The following is a 16,645-nucleotide window of genomic DNA, read 5'->3' as shown; positions in this document are numbered from 1 at the left end:
CCAATACCCGTGGAAGCCAACAAGTCAAAAAAGGGGGTCAAGTGGTTAAAACATTGGCTTAAACACAATTGATTTGCAGCCAGTTCCTCATCATAATCCAGGCTCCTTGGGACAGTTTTATGTCTGTTCCCCACCTATAACATGGGAACAATAGTGCTTTGTGGAAAGCAGTGTGCGTGCGTGGGTGACACTTGTGTTTACCACAGGAGAGAGCAGGGTTCTGATCCCCATTTTGGCAGCTCTTGAAGTGGAGAAGGAAGCACTGCTTATTGAAAATGGCTATGCAAGGCTTTGTTAACAGTATTTACGTACCTACATGAGGAGAAGGTTTCTGAGCGAAGATAGCTTTTTAATCTGGTTGGTCCTGCGTTACGCAGGGGGCTGGACTCTGTGACCTCCTCAGGTCTCTTCCAGCCCTCGGATTCTAAGACTACATTCCACTGTCTGTAACCGCGGACACTGAAAATAAGTTTGTACCATTGCTGTGCTAAAAGAATTGAACTCTGCATGTCACAAAAGAGAGTGACAATGTACAACACCACCACTGCCTCAAAACCTCTCAGTGAGTTAGATTTCTCTTTTGAGTATTTATTTAGCACAAATCATTTACAACTAGAGGCCTGGCTGCAGCTCCACTTGCAAGCAGCCACTGGGCTGGAAGAAAGTTCTAGACAGAAACTTGTAATACACATCCCAAGTGTATGGGCTGGGCCCTGTGCTGACTAGGGGCGGGGGAGGGCTGGCACAGTGTGGGGGGCTCCTTTGGGGGCTGAGGCGGGCCCTGCGCTATCTGAGGAAGGGTGGGGCTGGCATGGCTTGGGGGGATCTGTCAGGGGAATGGGCCGGTCCCTTCCCCGCTCGGGGGAGGCGTGAGGCTAGCACAGTGGAGGGGGGTGTTGGGGGACTAGGCCAGGCCCTGCACTGTCCAGAGGGAGGGGCTGGGGCTGGCACAGTGCGGGGAGGGGGGGAACACAATAGAACATTGTCCAGACAGACACAGCAAAAATAATATATATGATTTACCTTCACAAGATATGTGGGTTTCTTCTCTGGCACTACATGACTCCTGACTCCATGGGGCTGACTGGCATTGCCACAGAGAGCTGTGATGCTTCTCGCATCGAATCCCATCCACCCAGCGGGGGCCAGAGCCTGTTCCGTATGGAGAATCACTTAAAAGAGTTCCACTCTCTCCACAGTCCAAGTGTTTGCAGATAAGTGCTCTGGTGACTGCATCCATAGGACTGTTGCAAACGCTGCCCCACATCCCATTGTAGAAAACTTCCAGACGCCCTGTACATGCACTGCCATTCACCAGTCTCAGATCCATCAGCCCTAGAATAAAACACGGAAGTTGGCGAACTGGTTGTGATGTTTTCTGATTCTGAAACTCAATGTGGTTTGAAGATTGAATCCCTGAGATCGCTAGCAAGCCTGCACCTTCTTCTGTGAAAACAATATTCATTTCATGAGTCAGAGAGACCCTTCTGGAGACCAATGACAGAAATATTAGCAAGGAACTGTTATTTAAAAGGAACTATGCACCAACAGTTATACATAGAGGTACCCAGGGTTCAGAACTTAATCCATGTCCTAAAGGTAAGGAAACAATGCAATATTTTAGGAACCCTTTGGTCTCCTTAAAGTCTCATGGGGGACGTTACTCACCCTGTCATTTGTTGGGAGCCCAGTACAGCAGCACACAGACAACCCAGGAAGTTTTTGGAGAAGGGTGGGGACAACTTTCTGGTACAAGTGCTGAGGGAACCAACCAGGGGCCGTGCACAACTTGACCTGCTGCTCACAAACAGAGAAGAACTAGTAGGAGAAATAGAAGTGGGCAGCAACCTGGGCTGCAGCAATCATGAGATGGTGGATTTCAGGATCCTGACAAAAGGAAGAAAGGTGAGCTGTAAAATGCAGACCCTTGATTGCAGAAGAGTGGACTAACATGGGCAGGGTCCCCTGGGAAGCTAATACGAAGAGAAAGAAGTCCAGGAGAACGGACGGTATTTTAAATAGGTCTTATTCAAGGGATAGGAACAAACCATCCTGTTGCTCAGTAAGAGAAGCAAATATGGTGGGCAACAAGCTTGGCTTGCCAGGGAAATCCTTGGGAGGTTAAACTCAAAAAAGGATGCGTATAAGAAGTGGAAACTTGGACAGATGACTTAGGAGGAGTATAACTATGCAGTAGTCCCTCGAGTTACGTGAGGGTTGCATTCCCACACATCCTCGTGTAACTTGAATTTCATGTAAGTTGGGGGGCAGCTTTTTTCCCTGGGTGGAATGCATGTTCTGCAGCTGGGGAAGCAGCAGAAGCACCTGAAGCTCTTTTTGAAAGGTAATTCTTGCGATCACAGAGGCATTTGGGGAGGATTAAGCCTGGACGTGGGCTGGGGCCATGGGAAGAGGCAGGGGTTTTAAGCCTGGGGTGGGTTAAGGCTGGGGGGAGGGTCAGTGGGGTGGTGAGTCGGAGCCAACACAGCCCTTAGGGGGGTTGAGCTGGAGCTGTGCAGTGTGGGGGTGAGCCAGGGATGTGCAGGGGGGTGAGCTGAAGAAGTTGGGGGGGGGTGAGCCATAGTGGTGGTGGCGTGGAACCAGAGCTGGGTATGGTGAGGTGGGGAGCCAGTGCCAGGCGTGGAGGTGGGTGGGAAGGAGCTGGGCATAGGGGAGGGTGAGCCGGGGCTGGGCGCAGAGTGGAGGGAGCCAGAGGCAGGCAAGGTGGGGGAGCCGGAACCGGAGCCGGAGCCAGATGTGGGGTGGGTGAGCCAGATCCAGAGCCAGATGCGGTGTGGGGGTGAGCCGGAGCTGGATATGGGCGGGGAGTGGGTGAGCTAGAGCCACGTGAGGAGGTGGGTGAGCCAGAGCTGCCCATGGGGGAGTTTGAATTGGGGCCACACGGGCCGGGGGTGGGTTGAGCCAGGGCTGGTGGGGAGCCAGAGTTTGAGTTGCACTTAGCTCACATTCATGTGAGTTAAGCACAAATCAAAACAGTATATTTTGAGGGATTATTGTATTGCTCAAGAATACAGGGGAGTAATCAGGCTGACAAATGCACAATTGGAGCTGCAACTAGCAAGGGATGTGAAGGGTAACAAGAAAGGTTCCTTCAGGCATGTTAACAATAAGAGGGTGGTCAGGGATGGAGTGGGGCCGTTACTGGATGACAGAGATAACCTGGTGACAGATGATGTGGGAAAAGCTGAAATACTCAGTGCTTTTTTTGCCTCTTTTTTCTAAGACAAGGTCAGCTCTCAGGCCACTGCATGAGTCAATGCAATACGGGAAGGACGTGGGCAGCCCTTGCTGGGAAAAGACCAGGTTAAGAGCTGTTTAGGAAAGCTAGACATACACAAATCCATGGGTCCAGATTTAATGCAACCAAGGGTACTGAGGGGATTGGCAAATGTCATTGCAGAGCCTTTGACCGTCATTTTTGAAAACTCGTGGACGTGGGGAGGTCAATGCACGTGATATACCCTTAGTTTAGCAAAGCTTTTGATACAGTCTCCCACAATATTCTTGCCCATGGGTTCCAGAAGTAGGGATTGGATAAATTTGATTGGACTGTAGTGTGGATAGAAAGCTGGCTAGACAATCTGGTCCAATGGGTAGTGATCAATGGCTCAAGATCTGGCAGTCAATTTCAGGTGGAGATCCCCAAGGATCACTTCTAGGGCCAGTAATTTGCAACATCTTTATTAATGACCTGAATGAGGGAGTGGATTGCACTCTCAGCAAACCTGTGGACGACACTAAGCTAGGGGGACAGGTAGGTATGTTGGAGGGTAGGAATAGGGTCCAGAGTGACCTAAGTAAGTTAGAGGATTGGGCCAAAAGAAATCTGATGAGGTTCAACAAGGAAAAGTGCAGAGTCCTGCACTTGGGATGGAAGAATCCCAAGCATTGTTACAGGCTGGGGATGACTGGCTAAGTGGCAGTGTAGTAGAAAAGGACCTGGGGATTACAGTGGATGAGAGGATGGATGTGAGCCAAGAAAGCTAATGGTATATTGGGGTGCATTAGGCAGAGCGTTTCCAGAAGACCTAGAGAAGTTATTACTCTCTTCTATTTGGCATTGGTGAGGCCATATCTGGAGTATTCCATCCAGTTCTGTGCCCCCCATATAGAAAGGATGTGGATGCATTGGAGAGGGTCCAGTGGAGGGCCTTGAAAATGATTAGGGGGCTGAAGCACATGACCTACAAGGAGACGCTGAGGGGTGTGGCCTTATTTAGTTTGCAGAAGAGAGAAGTGAGGGGGGATTTGATAGCAGCCTTCATCTCCCTGAAGAGGGACTCTAAAGAGGATGGAGAGAGGCTGTTTTCAGTTGTGACTGACGGCAGAAAAAGGAGCAATGGTCTAAAGTTACAGAGGGGAGGTGTGGGTTTGATATAAGGAAAAATTGTTTCACCAGGAGGCCGGTGAAACACTGGAATGCATTCCTGAAGGAGGTGGGGGAATTTCCATCCCAAGAGGTTTTCCCAGGTGGGCAATGTCCTGGCTGGGATGATTTAGTTAGGGTTGATCCTGCTTTCGGCAGGGGGCTGGACTCTACAACGTCCCTTCCAGGCTCAGGATTCTATGATTAGCTATTGTCAATGTAGATTTCTTAAAAGTGACCATTGCAGGTAGGTAGGTTGGGAAGAAAGACAGAGAATGAGAGAGAAACTTTCTGTTATACACATCACTCTCCTCTAGTACCACCATATTTCTGCAAATCCCCTGGCAACCAAGCTCATGAGATCATTCACAGAGCAGACCTGAGCAGAGAACTCCCGCATCCTCTTTGTGTCTGCAGTTGTGCTGGCCCCAGCCCCTGGAAGGACACTCCCAGAGCTCGGATTCATTCCCAGTGCACTTCACATCGTCCAGCCAGATCTGCCCAGATCCTTGTCCATAATGAGCAGAGACAGTGGCATTGATGGCGTGTCCACATCCCAGCTGTTTGCAAACCACATCGGAGTCTGGCAGGTCCCAGGCATCATCACAGACTGTCCCCCAAATTCCGTTGTAATAAATCTCCACTCTCCCGGCACAGCGACCCGCTCCATTCACCAGTCTGATCTGCCTGCTCCCTACAAGGATAAATCCCAACAGGTAATAGGCAATATAATGATAATTGAATAGCTTCCACACAAATCACTGATGCTACTGTCAAGGCGGAAATATTGAAATGCTTTTCAAAGTCTGTCTTTAAATGACAAACATAAAGAGATGAAGTCAGCAGGGTTAGAAAGAAATTAAGGCATAGTTGAGATCTTAAAAGGGCATGCGGGGATAATACTTAGTTCTGAGCATCTGACTTACCTAAGAGAAAGAAATAGCTGACAGTTTGTGGATTTGTAGAGTCACTTGTGCCTTAAAAGCTCAAACCTTTTCAAATATACATTGATTCTGGAGTTGTTATTCTGAAATAAGCTATTCCGGAATCACTTCTATGCTACAGGGCCATTTCTACACATGCCACTTGTTCTGGAATCAGCAGGCTAATGAACAGCCCAGAAGATGCTAGTGAGGTATAGATGTAAATTTGTGGCACCTCATTAGCATATGCTCACATGATTCAGAGTCCAGAAGAAGCTCTTCCGGCCTCCAAAACAGCCGCGTAGAAGCGAGGCCCCCAGGGTTCTCTTAGAAGGAAATGTACATCCGCAGCTTATTAGCATCTTCTGGACTGTTCCTTAGCATGCCGATTCCGCAACAAGTGGCATGGGTAGAAACGGCCCAGGGGAGCCTCATAATCAGCAAAAATTATTCAGAAATTGTGTGTCCACACACAATAGAGCCTAGTTTGGATTAGAGCCCTTGGAAACACACTGGGGAGGGCACCAGGGTGGGTACTTCCCCTGGCTGTTAGTTCAGTAAAACTGCTCTGAATGGCCATCTCACAATCACTCCTCCCCCTCTGCCCCAGACTGCACGAGGAGCCCCTGCTTTCCTCTATGTGCCGTCCCCCACCTGTCCCTTCCTCTGCTCTCCCCACAACACACACAACAAACAAGAACACTTTCTGGAAAACAACGGATTATTTCCTGGGGGAACATACAAAAGGCGAGGGAAGGGAATGGGAACCTAGAGTACAGGAAGGAAGAGACGGCTCAGAGATGGGGCTGGAAGTGGAGAGGCTGCAGCGGCCCAGGGCATCCTGACGTCCTGTCTTTGGAGAGTTCAGCAGGCCCTGTGGAGCCTGGGAGGGGAAGGCTGGGGGGAGGAGGAGGACATGGCCAGTGGCCCACTCCGTGCAGTACACCAGGCACTGCCTTGCTGCAGCCATGGTGTCCTGCTGGCACATTAGGGGATCCCAGACAGCCCTGTGGTGCTCCTGGTCTGCTTGACATTCCATCCTCTCCTCCTTCATGCCCTCTGTGATGGTCCGCAGGCTCACAGAGATGGTCATCCTAAGAACTTTTCCTCCTGCCAATCCCACACTGATGGGTAGATGACGTTGGGGTGGGGGGAAACGTGCCAGACTTGCAGCTGGCCCAACTGCAAAGAAAAGTTAGGAGGGCTGTCGTCACGGGAGACTCCATGTATGATGCCCAGCCCCAATCCCTGAGCCAGCACCAAGGGTCATGCCACAGGTGCTGGTGATGTGCTTCAAATGTGGCCATATGTTGCCCAGACAGTGGCCACTGTCTAGCAGTGATTCGGATGTCCCAGGAGAGCATTGTGACATCCTTGCCCCAGAGATGAGCAGGTTCAGGAACATGCCAGCCAGGCCGTGGACCTGAAGGTGGGAGGAAGGACTGGATGGTTTGCTCTCTGCCCCAGTCCCACAAACCCTGGGTCCAGACTCACTGTGCCCCGCACAGGGAGGACTCCTATCTGTGCCCTTTGGAGGGGAGTATTGGAGGATGTGTGTGAGCCGCAGATGCCTCTTGCTGGGGAGAGGGTCACTGGGTTCCCCTTCTCTGTCTCCCCCACTGCAGCTTCCCCTGCACAACATCTATCTCCCACCGCAGCACCATGCTACACTGGGAGCAACTGCTGCTTGAGCGCAAGCCCAGTCCTGGGCCATAAGTGGCACTGCTGTGTGGGTCATTGACCCCAGACATCTGAGTGGAGGCTTGTCATGGAAAGGTGTCCTACCACAGAGGCTGGAATTAGGCAGACCACTGCAGAAACATTGTGAGAGGGACGGCGAGGTCACCACGTGGGAGCATCCTGGAGCTGATTGCTCTGATCTGATAGGCCACATGTCGACAGATGGCCAGGCTGTTCTGCAACCCCCAGGCTGTGTGGGCCGCACCCTCTCCCAAGCCATCATCTTCCCCCTAGGTGTTAGGGAAAACTGTCTAACTCACCTGAAATGTTCTCACTGGGATCGGGGGGGGCATCCTGGGAGTTGGGGACCAGGTCTGGAGTCAGCAGGACATCCTGGCTGGCAGGCATAGTGGTGTAGCTGTCCTCCTCCTGCTCCTCCTCTTCCTCCCCATTGCTGTCCTAGGACACCCTTAAGGTGATGGGCATGTCCCGGTCGAACTCCACAACTGTGGGGGGGACAGTGCCATGGGCCCTCCACCTCCTCCCAGGATGGCATCCAGCAGCTCATAATAGTGTCTGGACTCCTCCCAGGCCTCGTAGTTGTCCTGGCACAGCACCGTAATTCTGAGGCAGCTCTGCTCCAGGGTCCAGGTTTGCCTCTCCTCTGCCAGTCCCGTGGTGATCTGGCTGTCGATCTCAGCACTCCAGCACCTGCTGGGGAGATCCTGGAGAGTGCTCGACTCTCACCACAGCTCTGTGAGGACCAAGATCTCCACATGGGTCCAGGGTGGTGTTCGCCTGTGTCCCAGTGCACTGGCTGCAATGGGAGCAGCTTTGGCCTGGCTCACGGTTCCCTCTGGCTGCCCTGCAGCTCAGGGCTCCAGGACAGGCCGTGTGCCTCCAGCTCTTCTGCCTGTGGCTGGCTCTTTAAAGGCTCCGCAGAGGGGGATGAGCAGTAGAGTTGGACACAGCTGAGCCAAGAGTGGTCAAGTCTGCAGCTGAGACAGGCCTGTGAAGGCCAACTACTTCAGAATAACAGACTCTGCCCATGCACACTGGCACTATTTTGAAATAACAAAGGAATTAACAACTCACACATTTGCTTGAGCATTCATAGTTATGTCTGTAAGTGCTGAAGAACTGGAGGTGCTAGAAGATTAGAGGAAAGCAAATATGACAATAATTTATTTTAACGAATATGTAAAAAGACTAGTGCTCCTGTTTAGTGCCGTCCTGTAATTGATATGCCCATCTTGAATCCAATGGAAGCATAAGCCACTAACAGCTCAGATTTACAGGTATGTCAAGCTAAGTACCTTTTACTGCTTTCTGATACCTGTCACATCAATAAGAATACATTTGACATAATAACGTCTCCTGTCAGCAAACTAGTTGGAAAAGTTTCTCACAAAATCAGGCATTCAGCATTCACCCAGATGTGATTTTGGCTACGGTGTGATCAGCTTCAGAATACTAAATGTAATGATAACAGGGCAGTGTTGTGTTTAGTGAAAGCCACACATTAGATACAACTGTGAGAGGCAGTGACTATTGAAAAGTGGGGTGTCATAACAAAAATATAAGGCTCTATTATATACCATTAACTTTTAAGTATAAGTTCCCACTGATGTTAAAGGGGAATTGTTCTTACATCCTGATGACACTATATCAAAATGAGATTCAGTTTTGGAAAATGAAAGTGAATATGTCTGGGAAAAATAATATGAAGCCCTCATAATCATTGAGATCAGCTGAGAAGGAGCGAAAGCGAAAGAGACCAATTGACAAAAAGGGAAAATAAAATAGATCTGAGTCTGCAATACAATACGGCTGCAAGAAAGAGCCGTCTATTCTGGGCTGCCTGATCCGGGACATCTTGTGGGAGAACTGGGGGAGGAAAGTGTTACCCAATATGGTTCTGCAGAGATATAACTGAATTTGTGACAGAAAAATTTTCCATTTGAAAATGAAGATTTGACAAACTTGCAGCAGTGCTATTGATTCTGTTCAAATTTGAGATTATAATGATCAAAATGTATCATTTTGACAATGATAATGATTTAATTTCTATTTTATCATATTTATATTTTTGTGACACATTATATCATATTACATTTACAATAAACATAAGAGTCAAGGCAGTGCAGTCAACAGAAAATGTTTCAATTTTTCTGAAACGTGATTTTGGAATTTTTGCTTCTGGGAAATTTCAAATTTTTCTTTCAATTTGGAGAGTGAAAAATTAAAATTTCTCAGTTTCCTGGAGAATGGGAATTCTGCTTTCTGATCCAGTCCGTTTCTGAGTAGTAGTAAGTCTCTGAACTACCACTTTCAGTCATAGGCAAATCAGGCCACATCCTATTCCCTTGGCACTATGAGGGGAAAATAGGAAACATTTTAATGTGTCCTTAGTAATCAATTCAATCGAATCGATGACAGCAAACATCACTCTGTAATAACCTCAAATGCAAGGATATGGTACCACTACAGGGCAGAGGTAAGGCTGGTTGTGCCCCTTACCTGTCTTATTTCTAGGGATCTATTACCTCTCCGGACCGGGCTTGCATCACTGGGCTGTGGAACATCGTGTTGTGGATCTCTCTCCAATTGACATTGTTTCACTTTCATTAAATATAATTGGGACTGAGAAAGAATCATTCTATTGTCTAAAGCACTCCCCTGAGAGGCAGGAGATGTTTGTTCAGAGCCCTGCTCCTCATTCGGGAAAGAAGGGTCTGGAACCAGGTTTGCACATCCTAGGTGAGTGTACTAGCCATTGGGATAAAAGTGGCTTTTCTATTCCTTCCTCCCACTGCTCCCTTTTGCTATTCTGCATGGAGTTACATACTCTCTGAGCATATTTATCAGCTCAGATTCTGCACATGAGTCAGGGCATGTCTATACTTCCCGCAGGTTTGACACACCACAATCCATCCTCCAGAGTTTGATACTGTCCCTTCTGTGAACACCCTGCAAAATCGATCTCTCTGGGCTTGGCCATCGACCCTGCTACTCCACACTATCCCATGGAGTATGGGCCATCAGTGAGAGACCAAAACTCCTGATCTACACCAGGAATAAAGTTAATCCTGATGAATCGATTCTAGTTATGCTAATGGTAGGGCTAAAATTGTACAGCTGGGATCAACTGTGTTCCCTCGGGTAGACCAGGGCTCCGGTGTAGGAATGCCTTCATGGAACATAGCCAGAGATTGGTGCCTCCTTGCACCTAAGTCTTTGGCTATGTCTATAATAGGAAATAAAGTTGAGCTTATTAAAGTCGACTTTATACAACTAGATCTTATGAATTCGAAGTAGTGTCCGTACTTGCTGACAAAGTCAACATTGTGTGTCCCCACTACGTTGTCTTTGTTCAACTGCTCCAGCGGTGCATTCTGGGCACCCGTCCCCCACTTCCTGTAGCACCATTGCATTTTGGGTTGTTTTTGCCAGCGTGTTAAGGAGAAAAATGCACCGCATGTGGTTGCGGATGTGTGAAGTCATCATCGCAGAGTGCATTGCCCTCATTCCCCTCTGCCATTGAAGACAAACATCCATTTTTCTGAAGCCTGCTTCTCAGCCAGGACACTGTGATGGCTGCCACCATTGGAGCTGGCTATTTGTGTGCCAATCTGCCTGGAGCACAAGAGACTTACAAAGCGGAGGAAGTAGCAGAGGATATTAAAGGTAACTAAAGTGAAACCCTTAAGAGCGTTGTCAATCCCACATTTTAGAGCATCTGTGCTTCAGCTGCCTGTGCCTTGCTAACAGGTGCCTGAGTTTTCCCTGGTGAAAGAACTCATGAAAAACCTGTAAAGTAGCCAAAAGGATTGGTGAAAGTGCTCAGGCCACAATAATGCATGAACATTTCAGGAAACCTGTAAGTTTACCTGCTTACAGTGAAGCCCATCAGAAGTAGATGTCTGGCAAAATTAAGGAAGTAGTGGACAACAGATAAATTGGGAAGTGAACCCTTGAAAGTGTTGTCAGTCCTACCCACGTATGAGGGTATCTGTGCTCCAGCTGACTGTGCTGTGTTAACAGGCACTCATTTTTAACCCTGGTGAAAGAACACCTTTCACACGGCAGGGAAGACCTCGTCAGGGAGCTGTTTTGCCCCAGAAAATATGCAGCAGACAGGAGACTGTTCGGCTCCCCTGAGCCATAGACTTTGGGAAGGGACACGTGTTGTAGCATTGTGCCTGGGTGGGGGCAGGGGGGTTGGGGGCGTGGGGACAGCCACACCGGTGCTGCTGAGGCCGGCCCCCAAAAGCTCAGCTGGAACCAGTTAACATGGTGCTGTCTTGCCCTCTGGAGACAGTGGACCAGCCCACAGAGATGCCGCTGGGGCTGGTCCCCCATGCGCGGCTGTCAGGGCTAGCTGAGGCACCTGCTAACACGGTGCAGTCAACAGAATAGAGACGCCTTCCCCCATTGTGTGTTGCCTTACAGGAGCCAGCCAGCCCCCAAAAATCTTTGCCATGGGGGGAGCCTTCCCACCAGGAACAGCCCTGAAAATCATTACCATGGGGGCGCCTTTCCCCCATGCAGGCCAGGACATGCTGCTGTCTGGAAAGCATGTTCTGCACTGCACTGCTGGCACATGGTGGGGTGGGCGTGGGCTGGCCGTGTGGTGTGGTTGGGCAGGGGCTAGACCCCGGTGTGCCTGGTGCCTGTGGGAGTGGGGGGCTGCCATAGAACCATAGAAAAGAAGTTTCGTGGCCTCTCCTATAAGCACTACCCCCACAGCGTAGTTGCCACATGGTGTATTGGGGCGGGGGCTGGCCCACCAGCCACATGACACCCGTGGCAGGGGAGCAGGTTAGCTACATGGTGAGGTGGGGGCTAACTTGCGCGGGAGGGAGGCTGCCACGCACAAATGGGAAGCGCAGGAAAAAAATAACTTGGCCTCTCCTGCTATATCCTTTGCAGGGAAGAAACCTTAACCTCGCGCAGGACATGCCACAGCCCTGTCTCATGTGCCGCTGTCTGGTCCTCACGGCCAAGCCGCCATGTGGTGTGGTGGGGCAGGGGCTAGCCCGCTAGCCGACCTGAGTCCCTGGCTCCCCCGACGGTTCCATGCTTAGGCTGCCTAAAGAGGCTAGTTGCGATTGACATGCTGATCATAAAACTATGAACTCAGAATGCCGGAGTTTGTTTCATACTTCCTGCACACCTGGAGAGAAGCGGGGGTGGAGCGATGACCAGAAAGGACACCTTGAGGGGCATTGGGGGATAGTTTAAAGGCTACCAAAAGTGATCTTAATAACACTGAAGTTCCACCTGTATAGTTCAGCTTTGCAAATTTCACCTCTCGAGTCACTGAGGGGGGAAGTCAGCATTACAAAAGTTGACATTAGAGCCTCTTAAAACTGACATTAGAGCACCCACATGTAGACACATAGTTTATAAAATTGAACTTAGACTCTTAAATTTGACTTAATCTCCTCGGCCGTGTCTACATTCGCAAGTTCTTTTGAAAAAAACCTGGGCCTTTTCTGAATTAACTCGCCAAGGGTCTGCATGCAAAACGCGCTCTTCTGATCTGAAAGTGAAAGACTGCAGCACTATTTCTGGCAGCCCTGCCTCTCTCCTGGATGAGGAGGAGCGCCTTTTCCTGAAAGATTCTTTTAAAAAAAAAACATGTGTAGACGCTCCGTGGGCCCTTCTTCCGAAAAAGCTGTCCTCGTGGCACCAGATTTTTTGATCCCTGGCCCATTCTTTCCGAAGAGCAGGGACTGTGTAGATTTGCATTTGCTAGTGCAACCTTATTATGGGCTTTATAATACAGACGTAGAAGCTATGATCACATGCAATCTCTTTCACAAGCCCCCTGCCTCATTCAGTGCACAGGCTGGAAGCACAAGGAGGCAGCATTGATGCGTTGCACTGACACAATCCCTGATGTACTTATAATGTAGTTGCTGCATATAACAAACATACTTTTACTGACGATGGTCAATAATACGAATCTCAGATCGCTCTCTATGTAAGAGATCAGCACAAGAAGGTCGGTTGTGGGTCATGTTCCCACTGAACAAGCACAGGATGTTTGTACGATTTTCACAGTAACTCACCTGAGCAAACAACACCGACATCCTCAGCAATTCCTGCCTGGGCTGTCTCAGACACTGAGTTGTTGCAGAGAGTCAGAAGAGTCTCATTCCCGACACACTGGACCCTTCTCAGCCCCACAGGGCCTGTTCCCCGCTCAGACTTAGAGGGGTTATAAGCTTTCTCAGCGACTCCGCACTGGAGCTCCCTGCACACCACGCTGGCATCGGTCACGTCCCACTGGTCATCCAGCACTCGGCTCCACACACCACGGAGGGAAATCTCCACTCTGCCGTCGCACCGGCTCTCTCCGTTCCAGAGCCTGAATGACTCCGAGCGACCTGGGCTCCAGAGAGAGAGAAATACGCTGTGTGTATTAGAAATTATACACACTTTATAGCAGCTCCACAAATAAAATTATCCATATTCAAGACAATGCATCAGTACAGGCATGTGCATCTGTCATGAGGAGGGAGTTATCATGTGTGGCCCTAATGCGTGTGACACAGAGCTCCCTTGGAAAAGTCTTCCCAGTCATTTGAAATTTCTTCCTCAGGTCTGACAAACTCACTACACTGACCACAAGTTCTGTAAGGAATTTATCCATAAGGGGTAATGGAAATACAGAAAGCACACAACTTCCCACTATTCAGAACCACTGTGAGATGCATGTCTTGGTCATATTTAATGGACCATAGAAATATACGAAAAGAAAAATTTACAGCAGGGATGGGGTAACTTTTTTGGGATGGGGGCCACCGGCCCACAGAAAAGTCAGGTGGGGAGACATCACATAAAAGTGAGAAGCAAAACAAAAAAAACCTCTCTGATGTACCCACTGATTGAGACACCTCACTCGCCTTATGCTCCAGCCCCATAGGCAGGGGGGTGGAGAAGAGGAGACTGTGGTTTTGGGCTTTCCCCAGGCCAGATTAACTCTTCTGGGTGCCTGAAGTAGGACAAAAAAGGGGAGATTTGAAGTTCAATGTGTGGGAGGGGGATAGACAGGGAGCAGGTACAGAGCCCGTGTAGGAGGGAGGGTGCAGGACCAGGCTGGGGTGGGTATTTGGGATCTGGATGGGAGAGAGGTTGCACGAACAGGCTAACCTAAAACTAATGTTCTAGGTTGCAATTTATCGTGCCCTGCTGACTTGAAGCCATCCACTTGCCTAAGTAATTTTAAATTTGTTCTTTCCCTATGTTAGCCTCTTATTCTACCTCATTTTCATTGACATTCATTATATTGGGCATCCAGTTGCCACCAAATTTCTTGATGAAAACTGAAACAAAATAGTCATTCAGCACCGATGCTATTTCTATATTTTCTGTTATCGTTTTTTCCTCTCATTGAGTAATGGGCTTCTGCTAAACCCAGGATTGTGAGTTCAATCCTCGAGGAGACCATTTCGGGATTGGGGCAAATAGATGTCAGGGATGGTGCTTGGTCCTGCCAAGAGGGTGGGGGACAGAACTAGATGACCTCCCAAGGTCCCTTCCAGTTCTAGGAGATGTGTATCTCCAATTTACTATTATTTTAACATATAATCCTGGATCCTAGATCCTTCTTCCTCTCCCTGTATCACAAACTGAAGGACAGGTGTCATTAATCAGCATTTCTCTTGCACTTACCTGAGCAAATCACACTGGCATGATTCCCGTGTGGGCATGGAGAGGCCCCCAGGGCGGTCACAGGGCAATCTCTCAAAAATGATTCAGTCCCTTTACAGTGAAATGTGTCTGTCCAAACAGAGCCCTTTCCACTCCCAAAATACCCTCCTCCGGGGGTTGATACAGCTACTCCACAGTCAAGCTGATGGCAGAGAACGTTGGCATCAGAGAGATCCCAGCCTGAGTCACACAGGGTTCCCCAGTCACCGAAAAGCTGGATCTCCACCCTCCCTGAGCACTCTCTGCTGCCGTTCACCAGCCGGAAGACCGTGTGACCTGGACAGAAGAGAGAAGGATTTACAGAGCGAGCTCTGGAACTATTCCTGTACCAAATACATAAGAATGGCAAGCTGGGGTCCAGGGGTGGGTGGAGGGGAAACCAGTCCCTTCCTTATTATCTTTAATTATGCAGGTTTTACCAGAATTTGATGCCAGCCTATTGTCCCAGCTCCCTACAGAGTGAGATTGTTGTATTCCTGCACCTAATCTAGACTACACACCACCGGGATTTTAAAGACAGCAGATTCAACTCTGACCTGAGCATATGATGCTGGCGTCATTTGCATGCGAGCATGTCTGATTCCCATGTGATGTCGTGGGACAGAACGCCAGGTGTGACTCATTCCCCACACACTGGAATTCCTCCGTCCGGATCAGCCCACGGCCTTCTCCAAAGTGAGCTCCACTTGGAATAGACAGTGCTGTCCCACACTCTAGTTCTTTACAGATGACACTGGCAGCTTTAAGATCAAAGTGTGCGTCGCATTGTGTAGCCCATGTTCCACCATGTCTTATTTCCACACGTCCTGAGCAGAGGTTGTCTCCTCCAGACAGCCGGGGCTGTGAATAGCCTAGAGACACAATCAATCCATCAACGAACGTTACACGTACTCTCCTCTATGTTTTTAAAAAGACTGGGAGGTTTTTCAAACTTTTTCATAACAACGTTTATATTAGCCATGAACATAAGAACGTAGGAAGGGTCATACATGGTCTAATCAAAGGTCTACCTAGCTCAATATCCTGTGTTCCAAATATTGCCAGGTGCCTGGGTGGGAATGAACCAAACAGATAATTATCGAGTGACCCATCTCCTGTCACCCAGTCCCAGATTCTGGCAAACAAGAGGGCAGGGATGCCGTGCGAGCCCATCCTAGCTAATAGCCATTGATGGACTTATCCTCCATGAACTTACCTTGTTCTTTTTTAAACCCTTTTCTTAACTTGCCCTTCATAAGCTCCTCTGGCAGGGAGTTGCACAGGTTAACTGTGTGTTGTATGAAGAAATACTTCCTTTTGTTTCTTTTCAACTTGCTGCCTTTTAATTGCATGGGGTGACCGCCAGATCTCGTGTCATGGGAATAAGTAAATAACACTTCCTTATGTATTTTTTCCAACCCAGTCATGATTTAGGACACCTAATTCATATCCCCCTAAGTCTCTTTTTGAGGCAAAAAGCCCCAGTCTTATTAATCGCTCCTTATATGACAGCAGTTCCATATCGCTAATCATTCTTGTTGCCTATTTCTGAGCCTTTTTCAAGTTCATTATATCTTTTTTGAGATGGGGCAACCATAGTTGAACACATTATTCAAGATGTGGGCATGCCATGGATTTCTAAAGAGTCAGTAAGTCAGTCTTCGGCTGTGTCTACATTGCCAGGTTACCTCAAAATAACAAATTATTTCAAAATAACTTTGGCAGAGTCCAAATGATGCACATGCTATTTGGAAATAAATTCAAAATAACAGGCGTGTTATTTTGATTCCAGTAAACCTCATTTCAGCTGCGTCTACACGTGCACGCTACTTCGAAGTAGCGGCAGTAACTTCGAAATAGCGCCCGTCACGTCTACACGTGTTGGGCGCTATTTCGAAGTTGAAATCGACGTTAGGCGGCGAGACGTCGAAGTCGCTAACCCCATGAGGGGATG

At 48.8% G+C, this 16,645-nt stretch overlaps 1 protein-coding gene across 1 annotated transcript in view; it reads right to left on the bottom strand.

The window, feature by feature from the left end:
* LOC142012778 (scavenger receptor cysteine-rich type 1 protein M130-like) overlaps positions 1-15,947 on the bottom strand; it is a 31,920-nt gene extending 15,973 nt beyond the window's left edge. The window contains exons 1-6 of the mRNA XM_074993595.1: positions 15,908-15,947; positions 15,249-15,563; positions 14,674-14,988; positions 13,068-13,385; positions 4,767-4,895; positions 1,024-1,335 (exon numbers count right to left, since the gene is read on the bottom strand). Coding sequence (XP_074849696.1) covers positions 1,024-1,335; positions 4,767-4,895; positions 13,068-13,385; positions 14,674-14,988; positions 15,249-15,563; positions 15,908-15,947 — 1,429 coding nt within the window. The remainder of the gene's footprint in view (positions 1-1,023; positions 1,336-4,766; positions 4,896-13,067; positions 13,386-14,673; positions 14,989-15,248; positions 15,564-15,907) is intronic.
* Positions 15,948-16,645: the final 698 nt, after the last annotated feature.

Source organism: Carettochelys insculpta, chromosome 1 (genome assembly GCF_033958435.1).
Source record: "Carettochelys insculpta isolate YL-2023 chromosome 1, ASM3395843v1, whole genome shotgun sequence".
Lineage (NCBI taxonomy): Eukaryota > Metazoa > Chordata > Testudines > Carettochelyidae > Carettochelys > Carettochelys insculpta.
This window is presented reverse-complemented; position numbering and strand designations above follow the sequence as displayed.